This window comes from Quercus robur, chromosome 11 (assembly GCF_932294415.1).
Source record: "Quercus robur chromosome 11, dhQueRobu3.1, whole genome shotgun sequence".
Lineage (NCBI taxonomy): Eukaryota > Viridiplantae > Streptophyta > Magnoliopsida > Fagales > Fagaceae > Quercus > Quercus robur.
The window spans coordinates 42,997,425-43,015,276 of NC_065544.1; the positions used below are offsets into that span (position 1 = coordinate 42,997,425).

At 35.2% G+C, this 17,852-nt stretch overlaps 2 protein-coding genes, 1 long non-coding RNA gene and 1 pseudogene across 5 annotated transcripts in view; 3 read left to right on the forward strand and 1 right to left on the reverse strand.

Annotated features, from left to right (window-relative positions):
• The first annotated feature begins 879 nt into the window (after positions 1-879).
• On the forward strand, positions 880-4,017 carry LOC126705060 (disease resistance protein RPP13-like; annotated as a pseudogene).
• A 1,592-nt stretch (positions 4,018-5,609) lies between these two features.
• Positions 5,610-6,281, reverse strand: LOC126704605 (uncharacterized). The gene is made up of 2 exons (XR_007648232.1): positions 5,966-6,281; positions 5,610-5,646 (listed from the first exon to the last, which is right to left on the reverse strand). It is a non-coding gene; the product is annotated as an uncharacterized LOC126704605 (long non-coding RNA).
• Positions 6,282-7,893: 1,612 nt separating this feature from the next.
• Positions 7,894-10,935, forward strand: LOC126704599 (putative disease resistance RPP13-like protein 3). Its single transcript, XM_050403624.1, has one exon. It carries the CDS (start codon positions 8,044-8,046, stop codon positions 10,933-10,935), a length of 2,892 nt encoding a protein of 963 aa, XP_050259581.1. The 5' UTR covers positions 7,894-8,043.
• The window catches only part of LOC126704603 (4-hydroxy-3-methylbut-2-enyl diphosphate reductase, chloroplastic-like), a 94,328-nt gene continuing 87,393 nt past the window's right edge, over positions 10,918-17,852 (forward strand). Inside the window, exons 1-5 of one of the 3 annotated variants that reach the window (XM_050403634.1) lie at positions 10,941-11,028; positions 13,776-13,972; positions 14,350-14,529; positions 14,633-14,764; positions 14,891-14,965. In XM_050403634.1, the coding sequence (XP_050259591.1) occupies positions 10,956-11,028; positions 13,776-13,972; positions 14,350-14,529; positions 14,633-14,764; positions 14,891-14,965 (657 nt within the window). In that variant the 5' untranslated portion in view covers positions 10,941-10,955. Of the gene's footprint in view, positions 11,029-13,775; positions 13,973-14,349; positions 14,530-14,632; positions 14,765-14,890; positions 14,966-17,852 lie in introns of all 3 variants that reach the window. The other 2 variants (XM_050403636.1, XM_050403635.1) reach the window with 2 other exon arrangements.

The following is a 17,852-nucleotide window of genomic DNA, read 5'->3' on the forward strand; positions in this document are numbered from 1 at the left end:
TTTATTATCCTTTTGTCGATGTACAGATAGATTATAGTAATTTGTTACTTCTGTTACCCAAAAATAGGGAAAGTTAGGTAGACGGGTCAAATTAATTTCTACTTGCTTATCATTGCTACTTTAGATTTTAACTTGGGCCAAAAACCTCAAATATTGAATATTCACCCTCTGACTTGTCTACCCATTTAAATTCAATAATTAAGATAGGAAAGCAGGGCCATCTTTGTAATTTAGTTTGAGAAGTAACCAAATTTTAAATATTGGTTTGATCGAATGGCCTTCATATATAAAGGGAATTGTCAACAAACATTCAAAGGGTGGTGCGACAGTCACTCTACAAGTATCGGTGCTTGTGGAGTGTAGAGGGTAAAAGCTGGGGTTTAAGCTCCAAGTGGAAGTTTTACACACACACATATATAAATATACACTTAGATTAATAATAGAGTAGAATTTTTATATTTTATATTTTATATTTTCTATGAAAGTGATGTTAAAATATTTCTAATATAGTTTATTAATAATTGTCTTAAAAACACTGATTACTCATATATAAATTATAAAGAAAAGAAACCGTTCAAAATTCACATAATGGAAAAGACGTTAATATTTGCCTTTAATTTAACCTCATCCGAACTTTCCCTTTATAAAAAGAAAAGATAAATAATATGTTTACAATATTTTCACAATATTTTTAAAACAGATTTTAAGTGATAGATTTTTATTGATTGTTATAATTGAGACAAAAAATTAATTTTAGTGTTAGATTCAAATTTAAACTAATAATAACTAACAACTTATAATTTATTATAAAAATATTGCGACACCTCTCATCAGATAAAGTCATAAGCAATGATACAGTTACGTAAACTTTCCAGCTAAGCATTTTTGTCTTTACTATTCAAAGAGACTTCAGATTTTTGATAGGGAAAAACTTTCCTAATCCTTCAGGACCTTCCCTTTCCAACAATCACTCTCCCTCTGACAAAATAACTAAGCAGACATGGCAGACAGTGTAGTGAGTTTCCTGTTGGAGAACCTGACTCAGTTGCTCATTCAAGAATCAGAATTACTAGGTGGAGTGGAGGATCAAGTCAGGTTACTCAAGAACGAGCTGTCTCTGATCAAACTCTTCCTCCTAAATAGTGAAGGTAAACGACACGACAAGTTGGTGAAGGAGGTAGTCAGCCAAATTAGGGATGTAGCCTATGAGGCTGAGGATGTTATTGATACATTCATCAATACAGAGACAAAATACAGGAAAAGAAGCAAGCTGAGGAAGGCAATCCATTACTTTGGCCGAGCAAGCGCACTTCACGAGGTTGCAAACAAGATAGAGAGAATCAAGAATGTCATCAAGGAAATTTACGAGAATAAGAACAAGTATGGCATAGAAATAGCTGAATCATCCGGAGGAGATGCCGAAGCGGCGGAGATACTGCACAGGCGCAGGAGAGATGTTGAGAAAGATCATGTGGTGGGCTTTGATCATGACACACAGGAATTGGTGAAGCAACTTATTGAAGGGAGTTCGCAACTTAACGTTGTTTCAATCATTGGCATGGGCGGCTTAGGCAAAACCACTCTTGCTAGGAAGATCTACAACAACAATGATGTCAAGAATTACTTTGATCTCCGTTGTTGGGTTTATGTCTCACAAGAATATAGCATTAGGGAACTGTTGATTCAAATTTTGAAGGGACTGTCACCGCTACCAAGAGTGATGTTCAGAGCTGAATTGAAAGAGGGATTACTTCGTGGTTTGGAAGATAAGTATAGCTCGAATAATGATAAATTGAAAGGGAGACTAACTGAAGACTTTAAACGTCTCAAAAAACGTTTCAAAAAAAATGAATGATGAAAAATTCAGAAAGGCATGGTCTGAGTTCTTGAAAGGCATACCAGACCATAATGATTTGAAAAATTCGTTGTCAAATTTCGTGCAAGGTTTTTACAAGAAGAATGGAGTAAAATTGGAAGATATGACCGAGGATGAATTGAAAAGTGAGCTGCTTGAAAACTTGGAAGACAAGAGATACTTACTTGTTATGGATGACATCTGGGATAATGAAGTATGGAATGAGGTAAGTACTGTCTTTCCTAATAACTCGAGTAGGAGTAGAATATTGATCACTACCCGAATAAAAGAAGTATCATTACATGCAAGTAAAGTTAATAATAGTATTCCTCCTATTCCCCCTTATGAACTCCCACTTCTTGATGAAGATAAAAGTTGGGAACTCTTCTCTAAAAAGTTATTTTGGGAAGGTACATGTCATCCAGAACTAGAAACTCTAGGTAGACAACTTGTGAAAAGTTGCCATGGTTTGCCACTTGCTATTGTGGTATTGGGAGGTCTTTTGGCAAGTAAGGAGAAAACATATTGAATATGGTCAAAATATATCGGCCATGTCAATTCGTATCTGACTGAGGATAGATCAAGTTGCATAGACATATTGGCTCTAAGCTACAACCAATTACCCCAATGCTTGAAACCATGTTTTCTATACTGTGGTATCTTCCCAGAAGACTTTTAGATACCAGTGAGGCAACTAATCCGACTTTGGATAAGCGAGGGATTCATTCGACAAATTGGGAATAGAAATATGGGGGACGTTGCTGAAGAATACTTGGAGGAACTCATTAATCGAAGCTTGATTCAAGTGGCAACAAAAAGTCTAGATGGAGGAGTTAAAACATGTCGTATCCATGATCTTTTACGAGACCTTTGTATATCAGAAAGTGCTGAAGAAAAGTTTCTTGAGGTTCGTTTTAATGATAACCTTTCACAAATGAGCAAATTCCGTAGAATTTCCATCCACTTTGCCAACCATCCATACATTTCTTCCAACCCTTGTTTGCCTTCAAATAGTCGTTCTGTTTTAGGCTTTCGGGGAGCTGTCGGGCATAACAATCTTCTTGACAAAGGCTACTACCTGAAATGGCTATGTGAAAGTAACAAGTTGGTTCGGGTGGTAGAGCTCAGAAATATGGGCCGCATTTGTTGCTTAATCCCCAAAAAGATTGAAAACCTGGTTCATTTGAGGTACTTGAGCATTTCCTCTGCTAAGGTCATTCCAGATTCCATATGCAACCTTTGGAATCTTGAGACGCTGGACATGAGAAATTCTGAAATTAAATGCTTGCCCATGGGGATATGGAAGTTACAAAAATTAAGACATTTATACTTGGATGGGCCAACAGATCTACCTAGAACTGACAATGAAGCGGGTTTACCCAATCTTCATGTCCTCACTGGTGTATCTTTAGATTACGAGAATACTGAGAGTCTCTTTGCCCAGGCCAGATTTCCTAACCTTAGAAAATTAGAATTTTATGGGTTAGATGAGCGACGGTCATTGATGTTGAAGTTGTCAAGCATCCACCCCTTGCGTCATCTACAGACTTTGAAGCTTCGTAAACATATTCATCTTTCAAATCCAAGTTCACTCCAGTCGACCCTAACAAAGATAACCTTGCTGGATGTGCTAGGTTATATGCCATGTCTATGGAAAGAGTTGGGTACCCTTACCAACCTCCGAATACTCAAAGTAGTTAATTGTAACGGGTTCACACTCCGTTGCGATGAAAGCAGTTTTTGTCAACTCGAAGTCTTCAAAATAACAGAAGTAACTGATATGGTATGGACTATGGAGAAAGGTGCAATGCCAAGGCTTCAACGTTTGGTCTTGGAGCATTGCAGGTTTGATATGATTCACGTGGAGGAAATATGTTGCTTGACTGCCTTGAGGGATGTGGAAGTTTTAGATCCCAATTCAAAATTGGTAGAGATGCTTCCACAGTTGCAGACGAGGGATGGATGTAAGCTCCAAGTCTCTCCACCTCTGAACTCATCTCTTCCATGATTATGCTAGCTGTTAACTTAAGCCTTTACTGTTTTTTTTTTTGTTTTTTGTTTATGGATCTGTGGTGATAAATCTGTTTTGGTCTGGAGGAAGGTATAATCTTGGAATTGGGACACTGCTAAATAATTGAAAAGCTTAAGTAGTCTGTGTTTGACTTCAATTATGTTATATTAATTTCTTAATATTTTTTTTTTCCTCGAATAGACTTCCATCTCTTTTTTTTTTTTTTTTTTTTTTTTTTTACGAGTAGGAAAGGAAACTTGAATCCGAGTGACAGGCATTGGTTCAGAAATAATGGGCACTGAACCTCTTTTTTTATATATATAATTCAAGTAATGTTGCTTTAATCATAAAAAGCTTGGACAAACACAAACATTAAACATAATATCTAGATGTTAGTTTTGTCTTTAAGATGATTCTTCAAAGATATCTTGGAAAGGGAACGCAATGCATCAATGAATTAGACATTTGTTTTGATAGTGAATTCTGCTTGTGATTGTACTCAAAACTAGTTATTATTAATTACTTATTGGAGTCAGTCAGTTACTCTGCCATAATGCTCTTTTTATGGATGTCTATTATTGCACTATTTTGTTAGTCCTTTTTTTTTCCAATGCTTAACAATCTTTTTTCTTTATGTTATGGTGTATATCACTCATTTCAGAATGAGTGAACCAAGCATGAAAACGTTCAATTGTAACTCACAAGGCTTTTTCTATCTGCTCTTGATTAAATAATTTATGAACCAAGTAGTTAATTACATAGTATGATTCCAAAAAAATTATCAAACGAGATTTGATAATTGAGCTCCGTCATTGTTGTATTAGGAGAAGAAAAAGAATGGAATTAGAACTTTCATAAAGAAGTGCAAAAAGCTAGCTCACTTGATATGTCCATGAGAAACATCTTAATACACACACACACGAGAAAATGTATAATCCTAGTACAACAAAGTTGTTGAAATTCCTGGCTTTTAGTTTTTCGCTCTGTATAATTTGCCCCACATGTATGATGGAAAGTGATGGTCCTCTATTTTTTTTTTTTCCTGAGGATGTTAGGGCATGTTTCACAAGCATGCTGAGATATAATAGGTATGTAATTATAGACCTTTATTGATGACTTCATAGTTAACTTCTCAAGCTTTGCACAATCCTGAGTTTTTCCTGGTCATCATTTACTAGGGCCACTTCTCATCTCAGTTCTTGCTCTAGAACTAGAAATCTACTTCTGCCTAAAGTTATTATTTTTCATTATCCTTTTGTGTGGATTTGCAGATTACAGTTAATCAATATGAACGCTTCAGTTACCCAAAAATGGATGATGAGAGATGGATTGGTCAAGTTAATTTCATAAATTTGGTTGACACTAAATACTTGATTTTTAATTGTTAAAGTAAATGGAAAAAATATAAAAAAGGAATTAAAAATTCAAGAGAAATACATGGAATTACCATGATTCAGTTTAATGGACTTATTACTTGCACTACAAAAATGGATTAGGTTTTTTAATACTAGTAACATCAGGATTCTTAGTAGAAAGAACCTGAATAAGGATAATACAACATACTTCGGGCTTGACTAGATCATACAATATTGTACACGTCTATATTTAGTCCACAACTTCTCTGCAATTATCAAACTTTGGCTAGTTTGCACCCAGTACTACTCAAGTACAAGCTCGTCACAACTCCAATTGGAAAATACAAATTATCAAATACTAGAAAATATATGTTTGACTCCAATATCATGAGTACTTAAAATGAGGAAAGAAATTTATCAACCATCTAGGAAATCAAAGACAAAAGTTTTAATAAAAATAGGGCAGTGATAAACTCTCAATCTTTAGAGTCTGAATTATCAAACAACATCCCTTCAATCACAAAAAATAATGGAATGTAGACCTAGAGGCAGTAAAGAATGATATTGTATTTATGAAATTTTTTTCAGTCTGAAATTTACATCTTGTATGGTAAGTGAAATAATTGGAGGATAAGCAATTCAGCAGAAAAAGACTGCGAAACTTGTGTCTCAAAACCTGGCTGTGGAATCTGCAATATGAGCTGAAAAAGGCCTGTAACTGTACATTTGGAAAGACAAATTCACCTTCTGTGCCAAAGTTTTGTTCAAATGGGATGGAGCGGTGCCCTTAATTTGAGAGCTGGACGTCAGATTGTATTCAAGCCACCTCTCTGCTTTACTCCAAAGTTTAAAATTGCATCTATCATCCCACTACAAGTGTTCTTTCTTTCCATCTAAATGCCTCATAAACTAGCCACTACTTTATCAGGTTCCTGGGAACGAGATGATTCAACTATTTCTGGAACCCAATCAAGCAAGCAGTCCATCTCCTCTGGAAATTCAGGCTTGGCTCGATTAGTTTTTCCTCCAACGATAACCATAGTTCCATCTTGTAAGGCCCAATTCCTTTCAATGTTCAAGAAAGAAAATAGTGGAACAGATGAGTATGTATTAAATTGGAATCATGGTTTCAACAATGGCAATATCAAACCAAAATGAAATTATTAAGTGAAAAGAAAATGAGCAATATAACACATCTGTGCACCCTCACAGTGTAAAAATACCGATGCTGGAAATACGCTTTATTAATTTTTATAACCACTCTTAAGTCCAAACCTCAGTATACAACTTTGAAAATTATTAAAGATGTCATTTTTTTAATGTAAAAGCAAAGGTCATGATTGTTATAATAGGTGTGCTAGAACGTAAATTATCTTTAGTGAGAACAGCAAGATCGGTTACTCAGTATGACCAAATATAACATTATTGTGAATATTGATCATAATTCAGGTATATGTTTGTTTGTTTTTTTTTGAAAACTCATAATTCAGATATACAGGTACAGCCAACCTCTATCAAGTAAAAAAAACAGTTTTACCTGTGAATGAGATAGAAAAGAAAACTGATGCAAGTTGTGAACATTAGAGAACCAAATCCAGCATAAACAATCGGCACCCCGGGATCAGTCTGGGAAAAAACCATGATTAGTTCCAACACTAACAAAAATAAGCAGTCAAAGAAAATCCTATATTTTATTAGTACAGCTGTTATTTTTAGTCATCACCTTCAGGTCAAGGCCACTAAGGCCTTTTCCATCTACAATAACTTGTACCATCTGTGTCATTTGGGTGTTTAGTGATTATTATAGATCACAAGCAAGCAATGATCTGGATTTCCAAATGGACAAGTGAAGGAAATTAGAATGAAGGGAAAATACTAGAAAGGAAAAACACACTAACATAGTGACATGTCTTTTTCCTTATCCTCCTCGTTGGCAGTCCTACAATACCTTCAAGGAAAGCAAAAAAAACTACAAGTCGTGTAGCCAACTGGGTATTTACGACATGTCATTCATCATCTTCTCACAAGAACTGGAGCTGTGCTACAAGTCGTTACATTTAGTCTTTGATCTCCACCGTGTCATTTTTTGTATGGAGTATAGTCAAGAGTTTTTTTTTTTTTTTTTTTTTTTTTTGGAGAGAAACGATAGAGTATAGACAGTTAGTTGGTTTACCACGTGTACCAATTTGATTAGGAAAAATACTATGTCCAAACATTTTCACCACACTTTAACAACAAATCTTAAGCCGCAAGTTATTATTAACTATTACTAGTGAACAAAAAAATAAATTCAATGGCGTGTTTAAATTAGAATCAATAGCAACTTATTATCTTAAAATTGTAGTGAAAATATTGTGAAGGTAGAGCTTCTCATTTGATTAGTTAGTTAGGAGGTTAGTGTTGTTAGTTTTTAGTTGGTAATCTGTCGGCATTGTATATCAATGTAATCAAGAGTTAATAAGAAACCTCAGTGTCTCCTTCATTCTCATAGCGTGCCTTTACTTTTAGCGCGGGTCTGCAATTAGTTTCAACTTTCAACCATTGTGAAACAAAATCATAGCAAATTGCGTGTCTATCATAAGCAAATTGGTCCCACAGGTGACAGGACATAATGAATTTGCACCACAAAATGTTCCTGCCAAGAATTTTCATCTTCACACCAACCCTTCATTTCCAACTTCGAAGTCCACATGACATTGAGTCAACATGAATAAAACACTTTCCTTCACCCTTCCGGATTATCCCCCAAAGAAAGAAAAAAAAATCTGTAATTCTTGTACAAGTTCTAGTGTTTTACTCACAAAGAAACGAAATAAGCAGATATGGCAGACGCTGTTGTGACTTTCCTGTTGCAGAACCTGACTCAGTTGCTTTCCCAAGAATCAAACTTGCTAGCTGGAGTAGAGGATCAAGTCAAATTACTTAAGAACGAGCTGTCTCTGGTCAACGTCTTCCTCCAAAATACTGAAGGGAAGCGGCATGACAGTGGCTTGGTGAAGGAGTTGGTCAACCAAATCAGGGACGTAGCCTATGAGGCTGAGGATGTTATTGATACATTCATCATAACAATGACCAAGCACAGGAAAAGAAGCAAGCCAAGGAAGGTAATCCATTTCTTTGACAAAGCAATCGCACTTCATGAGGTAGCACACAAGATAGAGAGCATCAAGAACTTGATCAAGGAAACTTACAACAATAGGAGCAAGTATGGCATAGAAATAGCTGAATCATCTGGAGGAGATGCAGAAGCCGAGGAGATACTGCACAGGCGCAGGAGATATGTAGAGGAAGATCATGTGGTGGGCTTTGGTCATGACACAGAGGCATTGGTGAAGCAGCTTATTGAAGGGAATTTGCAACATAACGTTGTTTCAATCATTGGCATGGGGGGTCTGGGTAAGACAACTCTTGCTAGGAAGATCTACAACAATAATAATGTCAAGAACTACTTTGATGTCCAAGGGTGGGTTTATGTCTCTCAAGAATATAGAATCAAAGACCTGTTGCTTGAAATTTTGAAGAATGTGACACCAATGCCAAAACTGAAAAAATTTATGTTGAAAGTCGAATTGAAAGACGAATTACTCCATGGTTTGGAAACTAAGTATAACTTAAACAAGGATAAACTGAAAGGGACACTAGTTGAAGACTTGAAAGGTACCGTGGAAATGAATGATGAAGAATTCAGAAAGGCATTGTTTGAGTTCTTGGAACACATACAAGACCATACACTGAGAAATTCCTTGTCGGGTTTCGTGCGAGGTATTTACAGGAAGAATGGTGAAGGATTGCAAGATTTGAATGACGATGAATTGAAAAGTGCGTTGTTCCATTACTTGAAAGACAAGAGGTACCTACTTGTCATGGACGACATCTGGAAAACTGAAGTATGGAATGAGGTAAGTACTGCCTTTCCTAAAAACTTGAATGGAAGTAGAATATTGATTACTAGCAGAATAAAAGAAGTAGCATTACATGCAAGTAGTCATAATAATAGTATTTATATTCCCCCTTATGAACTCCAATTACTTGACCAAGATAAAAGTTGGGAGCTCTTCTCTAAGAAGGTGTTTCGGGGAGATACATGTCCTCCGGAACTTGAAACTCTAGGGAGACAAATTGTAAAAAGTTGCCATGGTTTACCACTTGCAATTGTGGTATTGGGAGGTTTTTTGGCAAATAAGGAGAAAACACATCGAACATGGTTGAAATTGATTGGCCATGTCAATTGGTATCTGGATCAGAATAAATCATTTTGCAGAGACATATTGGCTTTAAGCTACAACCACCTATCCCAACACTTGAAACCGTGCTTTCTATATTTTGGTATCTACCCAAAAGACTTTGAGATACCAGTGATGCAACTAATCCGACTTTGGATAGCTGAGGGATTCATACAGCAAACTGGGAGTAGAAATATGGAGGATGTTGCTGAGGACTACTTGGAGGAACTCATTGATCAAAGCTTGATTCAAATAGCAACGAAGAGGCTTGATGGAGGAGTCAAAACATGTCGTATCCATGATCTTCTACGACACCTCTGTATATTGGTGAGTGCTGAAGAGAAGTTTCTTGAGGTTCGTTCAAATGTTAACCTTTCACCCATGAGCAAATCCCGTAGAATTTCCATCCACAGTGCCAACCATCCAGACATTTCTTCCAACCCTTGTGAGCCTTCAAATAGTCGTTCTTTCATAGGCTTTGAGGAGATTGTCAAGCTCGAGAGTCCTCTTGATAAAAGCAACTACTTGAAATGGCTATGTGAAACTAACAAATTGGTTCGGGTGGTAGAGCTTAGTAATATGGGCATTTGTTGTTTGATCCCCAACAAAATTGAAAACCTGATCCTTTTAAGGTACTTGAGCATTCAATCTGGAGAGCTTCATGTCATTCCAGATTCCATATGCAGCCTTTGTAATCTAGAGACGTTGGACCTGAGAAATTCTGAAAGGACAAATTATAAAATAAAATGCTTGCCTAAAGGGATATGGAAGTTACAAAAATTAAGACATTTGTACTTGGATGGGCCAACATCTCTACCGAGAACTGACAATACAGTGACTTTACCGAATCTTCAAGTCCTTACTGGTATAGCTATAAATGAAGACATTGAGAGTCTCTTTGCCAAGGCCAGATTTCCTAATGTACGAAAATTAGAATTGCATTCTATAAGATGGACGGAGTCAGGACTTTTGTCAAGCCTCCATCCCTTGCGGCATTTACAAACTTTGAAGATTTATGAACTTATGTTGCTTTCAAGTCCAACTTCATTCCACTTGACACTCACAAAGATAACCATATTTGTAGGCGCAAACTTATTTGGTGGTGGCGTGATGAGAGTGTTGGGTAGCCTTACAAACCTTCGAATACTCAAAGTAGTAGGAGATGGCCATCATCAGATCACCCTCGATTGTGATGAAAGAAGTTTTTGTCAACTTGAAGTCTTTAAAATGGCAAAAATGCAAGTTGTACATTGCTCTATGGGGAAAGGTGAAATGCCAAGGCTTCAACGTTTGATCATCGAGTGTTGTGATTTTTTTTTTATGCCCCCTGAAGAACTACGTTGGTTGACTGCCATTTGGAATGTGGATGTTTTATATCCTGGTCCAACATTGGCAAAGATGGTTCAACAGTTGCAGAATCAGATGAGGAATGGATGTAAGCTCCAAGTCTATCCACCTCTTGACCCAACTTACCGAGAGAGTAGAAGTTGAGAGGCTTCATTTGTTATGCTATGTTTTGGCGGGGGCAGAGTCCTGAGGGGGGTCAATGCTCCTCTGTTTCGTCCGTTAGTTCACATATTGCTGGTACGATATGCTGTGTACTTGTTACTTTTTCTACATCCCTAATTATCCTAGCTTTTAAATCTTTACTGCTACTTAAAAATATAAAATAAATAAAATAAACTTTCTAATAATTTAGAGAAATGATATGTCTACAATATTTTTACAACAAATCCTAAGTGGCAGGTTGTTATTGGTTATTATTGTTAAGGCAAAAAAGTAATCTTAGTGTTAGTTTCAAATTTGAACCAATAACAATTAGCCACCTGTGATTTGTTGTAAAAATATTGTAGACGTAGTTTATGATGATAAATTCATTTTGGTTTGGAGCACTGACGACTCCACATGCAAGCTAGGGTGGTCACAGGACCACCCTGACTTGCAAAAAAATGTATATATACACTTGTTAAAAAAATATTATATGCTAAACTAACCTATTGTGACCAATCTAATAAAAATATTGAATACCCTGACTTGAGAATTACAAAAATTTGGGTTCAACAAAAATAAGAGTAATGTTATATTCACAACATTTTAATAATAATTTCACAACAAAGTCAATGTAATAAGCTGTTGCTAATTCTAATTTGACTCAAATACCGATATTATTTTTTTACCCATCAATAACAATTTTTTGCATAAAATTTATTGTAAAAATATTATGGACGTAGCATTACTCCAAAATTAATTCTGCCCCCCAAACATAATCCTTAATCCCTTTTATTATTTTTTTTAAAAAAAATCTTAGATAACAACAATAAATATTAGCCCAAATAACAACAAACATAAACCAAACAAAAACAAGACAATACCAATCAACAAGTGAACAAATTGTTCAACAAAAAGCCTATTATAAAACAAAAAGATAAAAAATCGCTAATCATTTAAATTTGTAGATCATTCAACATATTCAATAAAATAATCTCTAATTTCATTTTTCCTTAAAAAATGGTACTATGAAAAATATTGTGGTTGTGAGTTCTCTTTGATAGTGATGACAGTTATACTTTTTTTGGCTTTGCAATCACAACAATTTTGCTCTCTTTAGTGACTTGACTCACAATTGTAGCAAATATTCAAGTTATCGCTTTATTAGATTTTGTATAATTTAAATTTCTTATTGACCACCCTAAAATAAAATTCATAGAGCTGCCATTGATTTGGAGGAAGGTATCTTGGGACACTACTTAATAAGTCTGTGATTGGGATCAATTATCTTATATTGATTTCTTAAGGTTCTTTTTTTTTTTTAATTTTTCATTTTTACAAGAAGTTAGGTGGGAGATTTGAATCTTGATTTCTCTACAAGTGAGACTGAATAATATTACTAAGCCACAAACACACACATAAGGGAGAGAGAATGAGGTTCTAAATTGGTATTCTAAACTTAAGTTTACTGATCTGACAGCCTTCGGTTTTGAAAATGAACATGGAATATAATATCTAGCCGTTAGTTTTTTTCTTCAAAGATATCATGGAAAGGAGGCATTTACGAATTTGTTATCAGTTTTGGCAGTAAATTCTGCTGTGATTGTACTCAAGAGTAGTTATCATCGGTACATCAGTGAATGCACTATTTTCTTAGTCCTTTTTGTTCTTTTTCTTTTCAATGCTTAACAATATTTTTTTCTATCTGCAATTGGTTAAATAATTTGTTTACCAAGTAGTTAATTACTTTGTATGATTCGATGAAGATTATCAATTGGGAATTAATAATTGAGCTACGTCATTGTTGTATTAGGAGATGAAAAAAAGAATGGAATTAGAAGTTTCATAAAGAAGAGCAAAATGGCTCAGTTGATAGTTCTAAAGACAATTACACAAGCTGTCAATGAGAAACATCTTAACACACACACAGGAGAAAAATCATAATTCTAGTACAACAGAGTTGTTGAAATTCTTGACTTATAGTTCTTGGGTAATATAATTTGCTCCACTTACCATATGATGGAAAGTGATGGTCCTCTAATTTTTTTGAGGATGTTAGGGCATATTTCACATGCATGCTGAAATATAGTAGGTATGTAATCACACACCTTTTTTGAGGATGTTAGGGCATGTTTCAAGCTTTGCACAATCTTAAGTTTTTTCCCAGTTGTTGTTCACTAAAGGCCACTTCTCATCTTAGTTCTGGCTCAAGAACTAGATATCTGCTTCTGCCTAGAGTTATTGTTTTAATTACCCTTTTGTAGATTACAGTAATTTGTCAATATGAACACTTTCAGTTACCCAAAAATAGTTCAAGAAAAAAAAAAAAAAAAGTTACCCATAAATAGATGATGAGAGATAGACCAGGAATTACAATTTATAAATTTATATCCCCTACAAGTATAAGTGCTTGTGGGGGTGTCGAGAGTAAAGGCAGGGATTCAAGTTTCTAAGAGTGAGCTTCACACACATATACATTTAGATTAGACTAGAGTAGAAAAACATTCCAACTTTGGTTTATTACTAAAGATATAATAAAAGTGAGATTCCTGATTATTATGGCAGGCATCAATATGTAAATTGTAATCATAGCCTGATTAGTATGACCAACTATAACACTATTATGAACCTTGATAAAAATTCAGGTATATAATTACAAGTTTTGAAACATATACAGCAAACCTCTATCAAGTAAAGAAATTTGACCTGTGAATATGATAGACAACTTCTGCAAGTTGTGAGCATTAGAGCCCCAAATCCAGCATAATTTGGCACACCAGGATCAGTCTCAGAAAAAAACATCTCTAGTTCCTGTGCTAATATTTTTGCGTGGGAAATTTCAGGTGATATCATAAAGACTTTGAAGGAGAATGGATATGAGTATAAATGGGGAAATGTTACTGTGAAATTGGTGGAAGCGTATGGCTTTTGCTGGGCTGTTGAGCAGGCTGTTCAGATTGCTTATGAGGCGAGGAAACAGTTTCCGGATGAGAGGATTTGGGTCACCAATGAGATTATTCACAACCCGACTGTTAATAAGGTCTTTCAATCTTATACTTGGCCTTCATACGCTTGAATTTGAAAGGAACTTGCCCAGTTTTGGTTTCTTTTTCTGTTTTCTGGTGCTGAATTTTGAGAAAAATGGAAGTAGTCAACTGTGGTTATATGCCTTTTGAAACTACTGATGTTTTATTTATAGCTGATAATTATGTTAGTCATGAGTTTACTACTTTACCGACTGCATAATAAGAGACCTTTTTAAGAAAATAGTCCTTTCTCTAGGCACTTCAGGGAATTTCCTTAAGTTTGGATATTGTGTAATATGTTGCGAAGAAGTTCCTCATTGGTTTATATGGTATTTGTTCTATATTTGGTTTTAACTAATTTTGCTAATGAAATTTTAAATCTTTATCACAGCGTTTGGAGGAGATGGAAGTGCAGAATATTCCCCTTGAGGAAGGGAAGAAGCAATTTGAAGTTGTTGATAAGGGTGATGTTGTTATTTTGACTGCTTTTAGAGCTGCAGTGGATGAGATGTTGACTTTGAGTGACAAAAATGTACAAATTGTTGATACAACTTGCCCATGGGTGTCTAAGGTACCTTTTGCAGATATTGGCCTCTGTTTTGTCATGCATTTAAAAAAAAAAAAAAAAGTATTCCTTTTTATATTCAGATGATACTTAATAAATTTGTGTGGAGGTCTGGAATACTGTTGAGAAGTACAAGAAAGGAGATTACACCTCAATCATTCATGGTAAATATGCTCATGAGGAAACAGTAGCAACTGCATCTTTTGCTGGGAAGTATATTATTGTCAAGAATATGACAGAGGTTTGTCCAAGATGCAGATAATAATTTTACTCTGTTTTATTATATTTCATTGTTTTTGGTGTAGAACTGTACGTACATTTTTGTTCAAGAAATATGCTTTTACTATGAACTTTTTAATGAATGCAGGCAATGTATGTGTGTGACTACATTCTTGGGGGTGAACTTAATGGATCTAGCTCAACCAAAGAGGAATTTCTAAAGGTAAAGATTTTTGTTTCTGATTTGAGCTTTAATGTCAACTACTTTTGGTATAATGCAAGGTTTTAGTGATAATCATTGGCTTGCCTGCAGAATTTAAATATGCAGTTTCAAAGGAGTTTGATCCAGATAGTGACCTGGTAAAGCTTGGCATTGCAAATCAGACAACAATGCTCAAGGGAGAAACAGAAGAGATTGGTTAGTTATGCACTTAAACTACTTCAGTTTCTATTTTTACAAGAAGTTGTTACATGTGATATTTTTATGTAGTTTTCACTTACCCAAAAAGAGGAAAAAAATCATTTGACAGGTAAATTAGTAGAAAGGACAATGATGCGCAAGTATGGAGTGGAAAATGTTAATGAGCACTTCTTAAGCTTCAATACCATTTGTGATGCTACTCAAGTAATTTTCTCCTTTCTTGGTGCATGGTATTGCTTTTCCATTAAAATTATATTAAAATGTTGTGTTCAACAATTTTAAGAATATGTAATCTTTCTTCGTATGATCACAATCTTCACCTTATCCTTCTTGTTGGCTGTACTAAAATACAATAAAGGAAGAGAGAAGATGTTCTCCTAACACCCATTAGCAGCCCTTCATCTACCCACTCATATGCCCTTGTGTAGCATAACCAACTTGCATTTTAGCCAAAAGCTAATCTGCCTTGAGACAGCTGCCACCCAATATGTTTATGTCCCAGGCTTTCTGATTTTTCAGGTGGACTTCAACTAATTTAGTAATTTGTTTCACTGTTAGGAGCGCCAAGATGCAATGTACAAGCTGGTAGAGCAAAAGTTAGATCTAATGTTGGTGATTGGTGGGTGGAACTCAAGCAACACCTCGCACCTACAAGAGATTGCAGAAGAACGTGGAATCCCCTCATACTGGATTGACAGTGAGAAGAGAATAGGTCCTGGCAACAAAATTGCATATAAGCTGAATGTGAGTATGAATGCATAGAGTTCCAATGTTTCCCATTTTCTTTCTCTCCCCCCCTCCTTTTCTCTAAATACTTGTCTTTGAATTGTTTCAATGTGACTTTGCAATAGCATGGGGAGTCGGTTGAGAAAGAAAACTTTCTACCAGAGGGTCCCATAACAATTGGTGTGACATCTGGTGCCTCTGCTCCAGATAAGGTAATTTTATTACAGTAGAAGAATGTTTTTTTTTACCATGGCAATCCTTTGTCATAAGCTAGGGTAACTCCCAGCCATTATATGCCATGCTGAATTTTTAATGATATTGGCTATAGAAGTGATATAATAATTTCGATTTTAACTAGGTTGCTGAGGATGCCCTTATCAAAGTGTTCGACATCAAACGTGAAGTGGCCTTGCAACTTGTGTAATTAGTTTAGCTTCAGATGTATACATTTGCAAGAGCATCAGTGTAACCATACAACTAAACAGGAGTATAATTGAAGAATCTATGTTATGCAGTCCCAATGTACCATCAAATTTTTGTGTTGTATTGAAGGTTATGGTTATTGTGGCTATCATGTTTTGAATTTCTTAATTAATATGCTTAGTGACCCAAAAATTTTCAAAACTACTGAGGTGGTATGTTGTGAATGGTGCACAATAAACATGATGTCAGTCTGTGGGGAGCCATGTAAAAATGATTTTGTAATACTCACCTCAGCAACTTGCAAAGTAAGTTGTGAAAAAAGCCTCTAGCATTACTTGTGTACATGATATCTAGAGGTAATTATGTTTTCAAGTTGATTCTTTGAAGACGTTTACTGGAAAGGGAGTGTAGGGCATTGGTGAATTTGTCATCTGTTTTGACAGTGAAGTCTGCTTCTTGGTCTGCTCGAAACTTCTGTTCAATTTACCTACTTTCACTTGGTGTAAACAATATGTCCAAGTTGCTTTTAGATCAATTGAACTTTTCGAAAAAAAAATGTACGAAAACTAGTTCAATTGATAGTTCTAGCAATCTAGCCAAGATACAGCTGTCCACGAGAAACATCTCAATGAAGAGAGAGAGAGAGAGATCAAATTGTAGTACAGCGAAGTAGATGAAAATAACCAAATCCTTGAAAATCAGTCAATAATGGTGTCCGGACTTTAATTTCTTTGGTCTATATAATTTTTGCTACACATATGATGGAAAGTGATGTAATTTTTGTGGGGATGTTAGTGCACTTTCACGTGCGTGCGGGAATATAGGAATGAGTCTATCTTACCGCACATTTTGATATAACTTATAAATTTGTCAAGATTGAATTCCATTCCTTACCCATTGGTACTAATTAATTCAATCACTGCTTGACTTCTGTATTATTTATGGCAAAATGTACATTAAGAGTGTTTCCCTAGACTTTTAGGAATATAATATTAATGTAATCATTGGTCCTCTTCGATCTATTTTGATTCACTTTGGTCCATTCGGTTCATTTTGGTCCAAACAATCTGGTTATGGACTTAAGTGTTGCTGGCAAACACCCATCACCTCATGTTGCAAAGGTCTAAGATGTTTTGAACATTTTTTGTATCTCCCAAGCTGTTAATTACTTCAATGGAGATGGCATTTGTCTGTCCATAATATTGTATATTTTTATTTATCAAATTGTTAAATAAATTAGAGGATTATTTTATCGGTTCTGTCTCCCTTTGGGTTCAAAACTATTAATTAATCACTAGATATAATCGACAAATATTTTCAAAGACAAAGATCCCTATTTTTTGAACGAGAGGCCCTAAAATTGTTAAATGAGGAGCCCATTGGGTTTTTTTTTTTTTGATGATCAACCCATTGGGTTTAGTCTATTATAGTATTGTTACCGAATATGCATCTCCTATCCTATGTAGTGTTGTTAACTTATATTATGGAATCTTTGTTTTTCTATCTACCTATAATGTAGATCTATAATTGGTGACTTTCT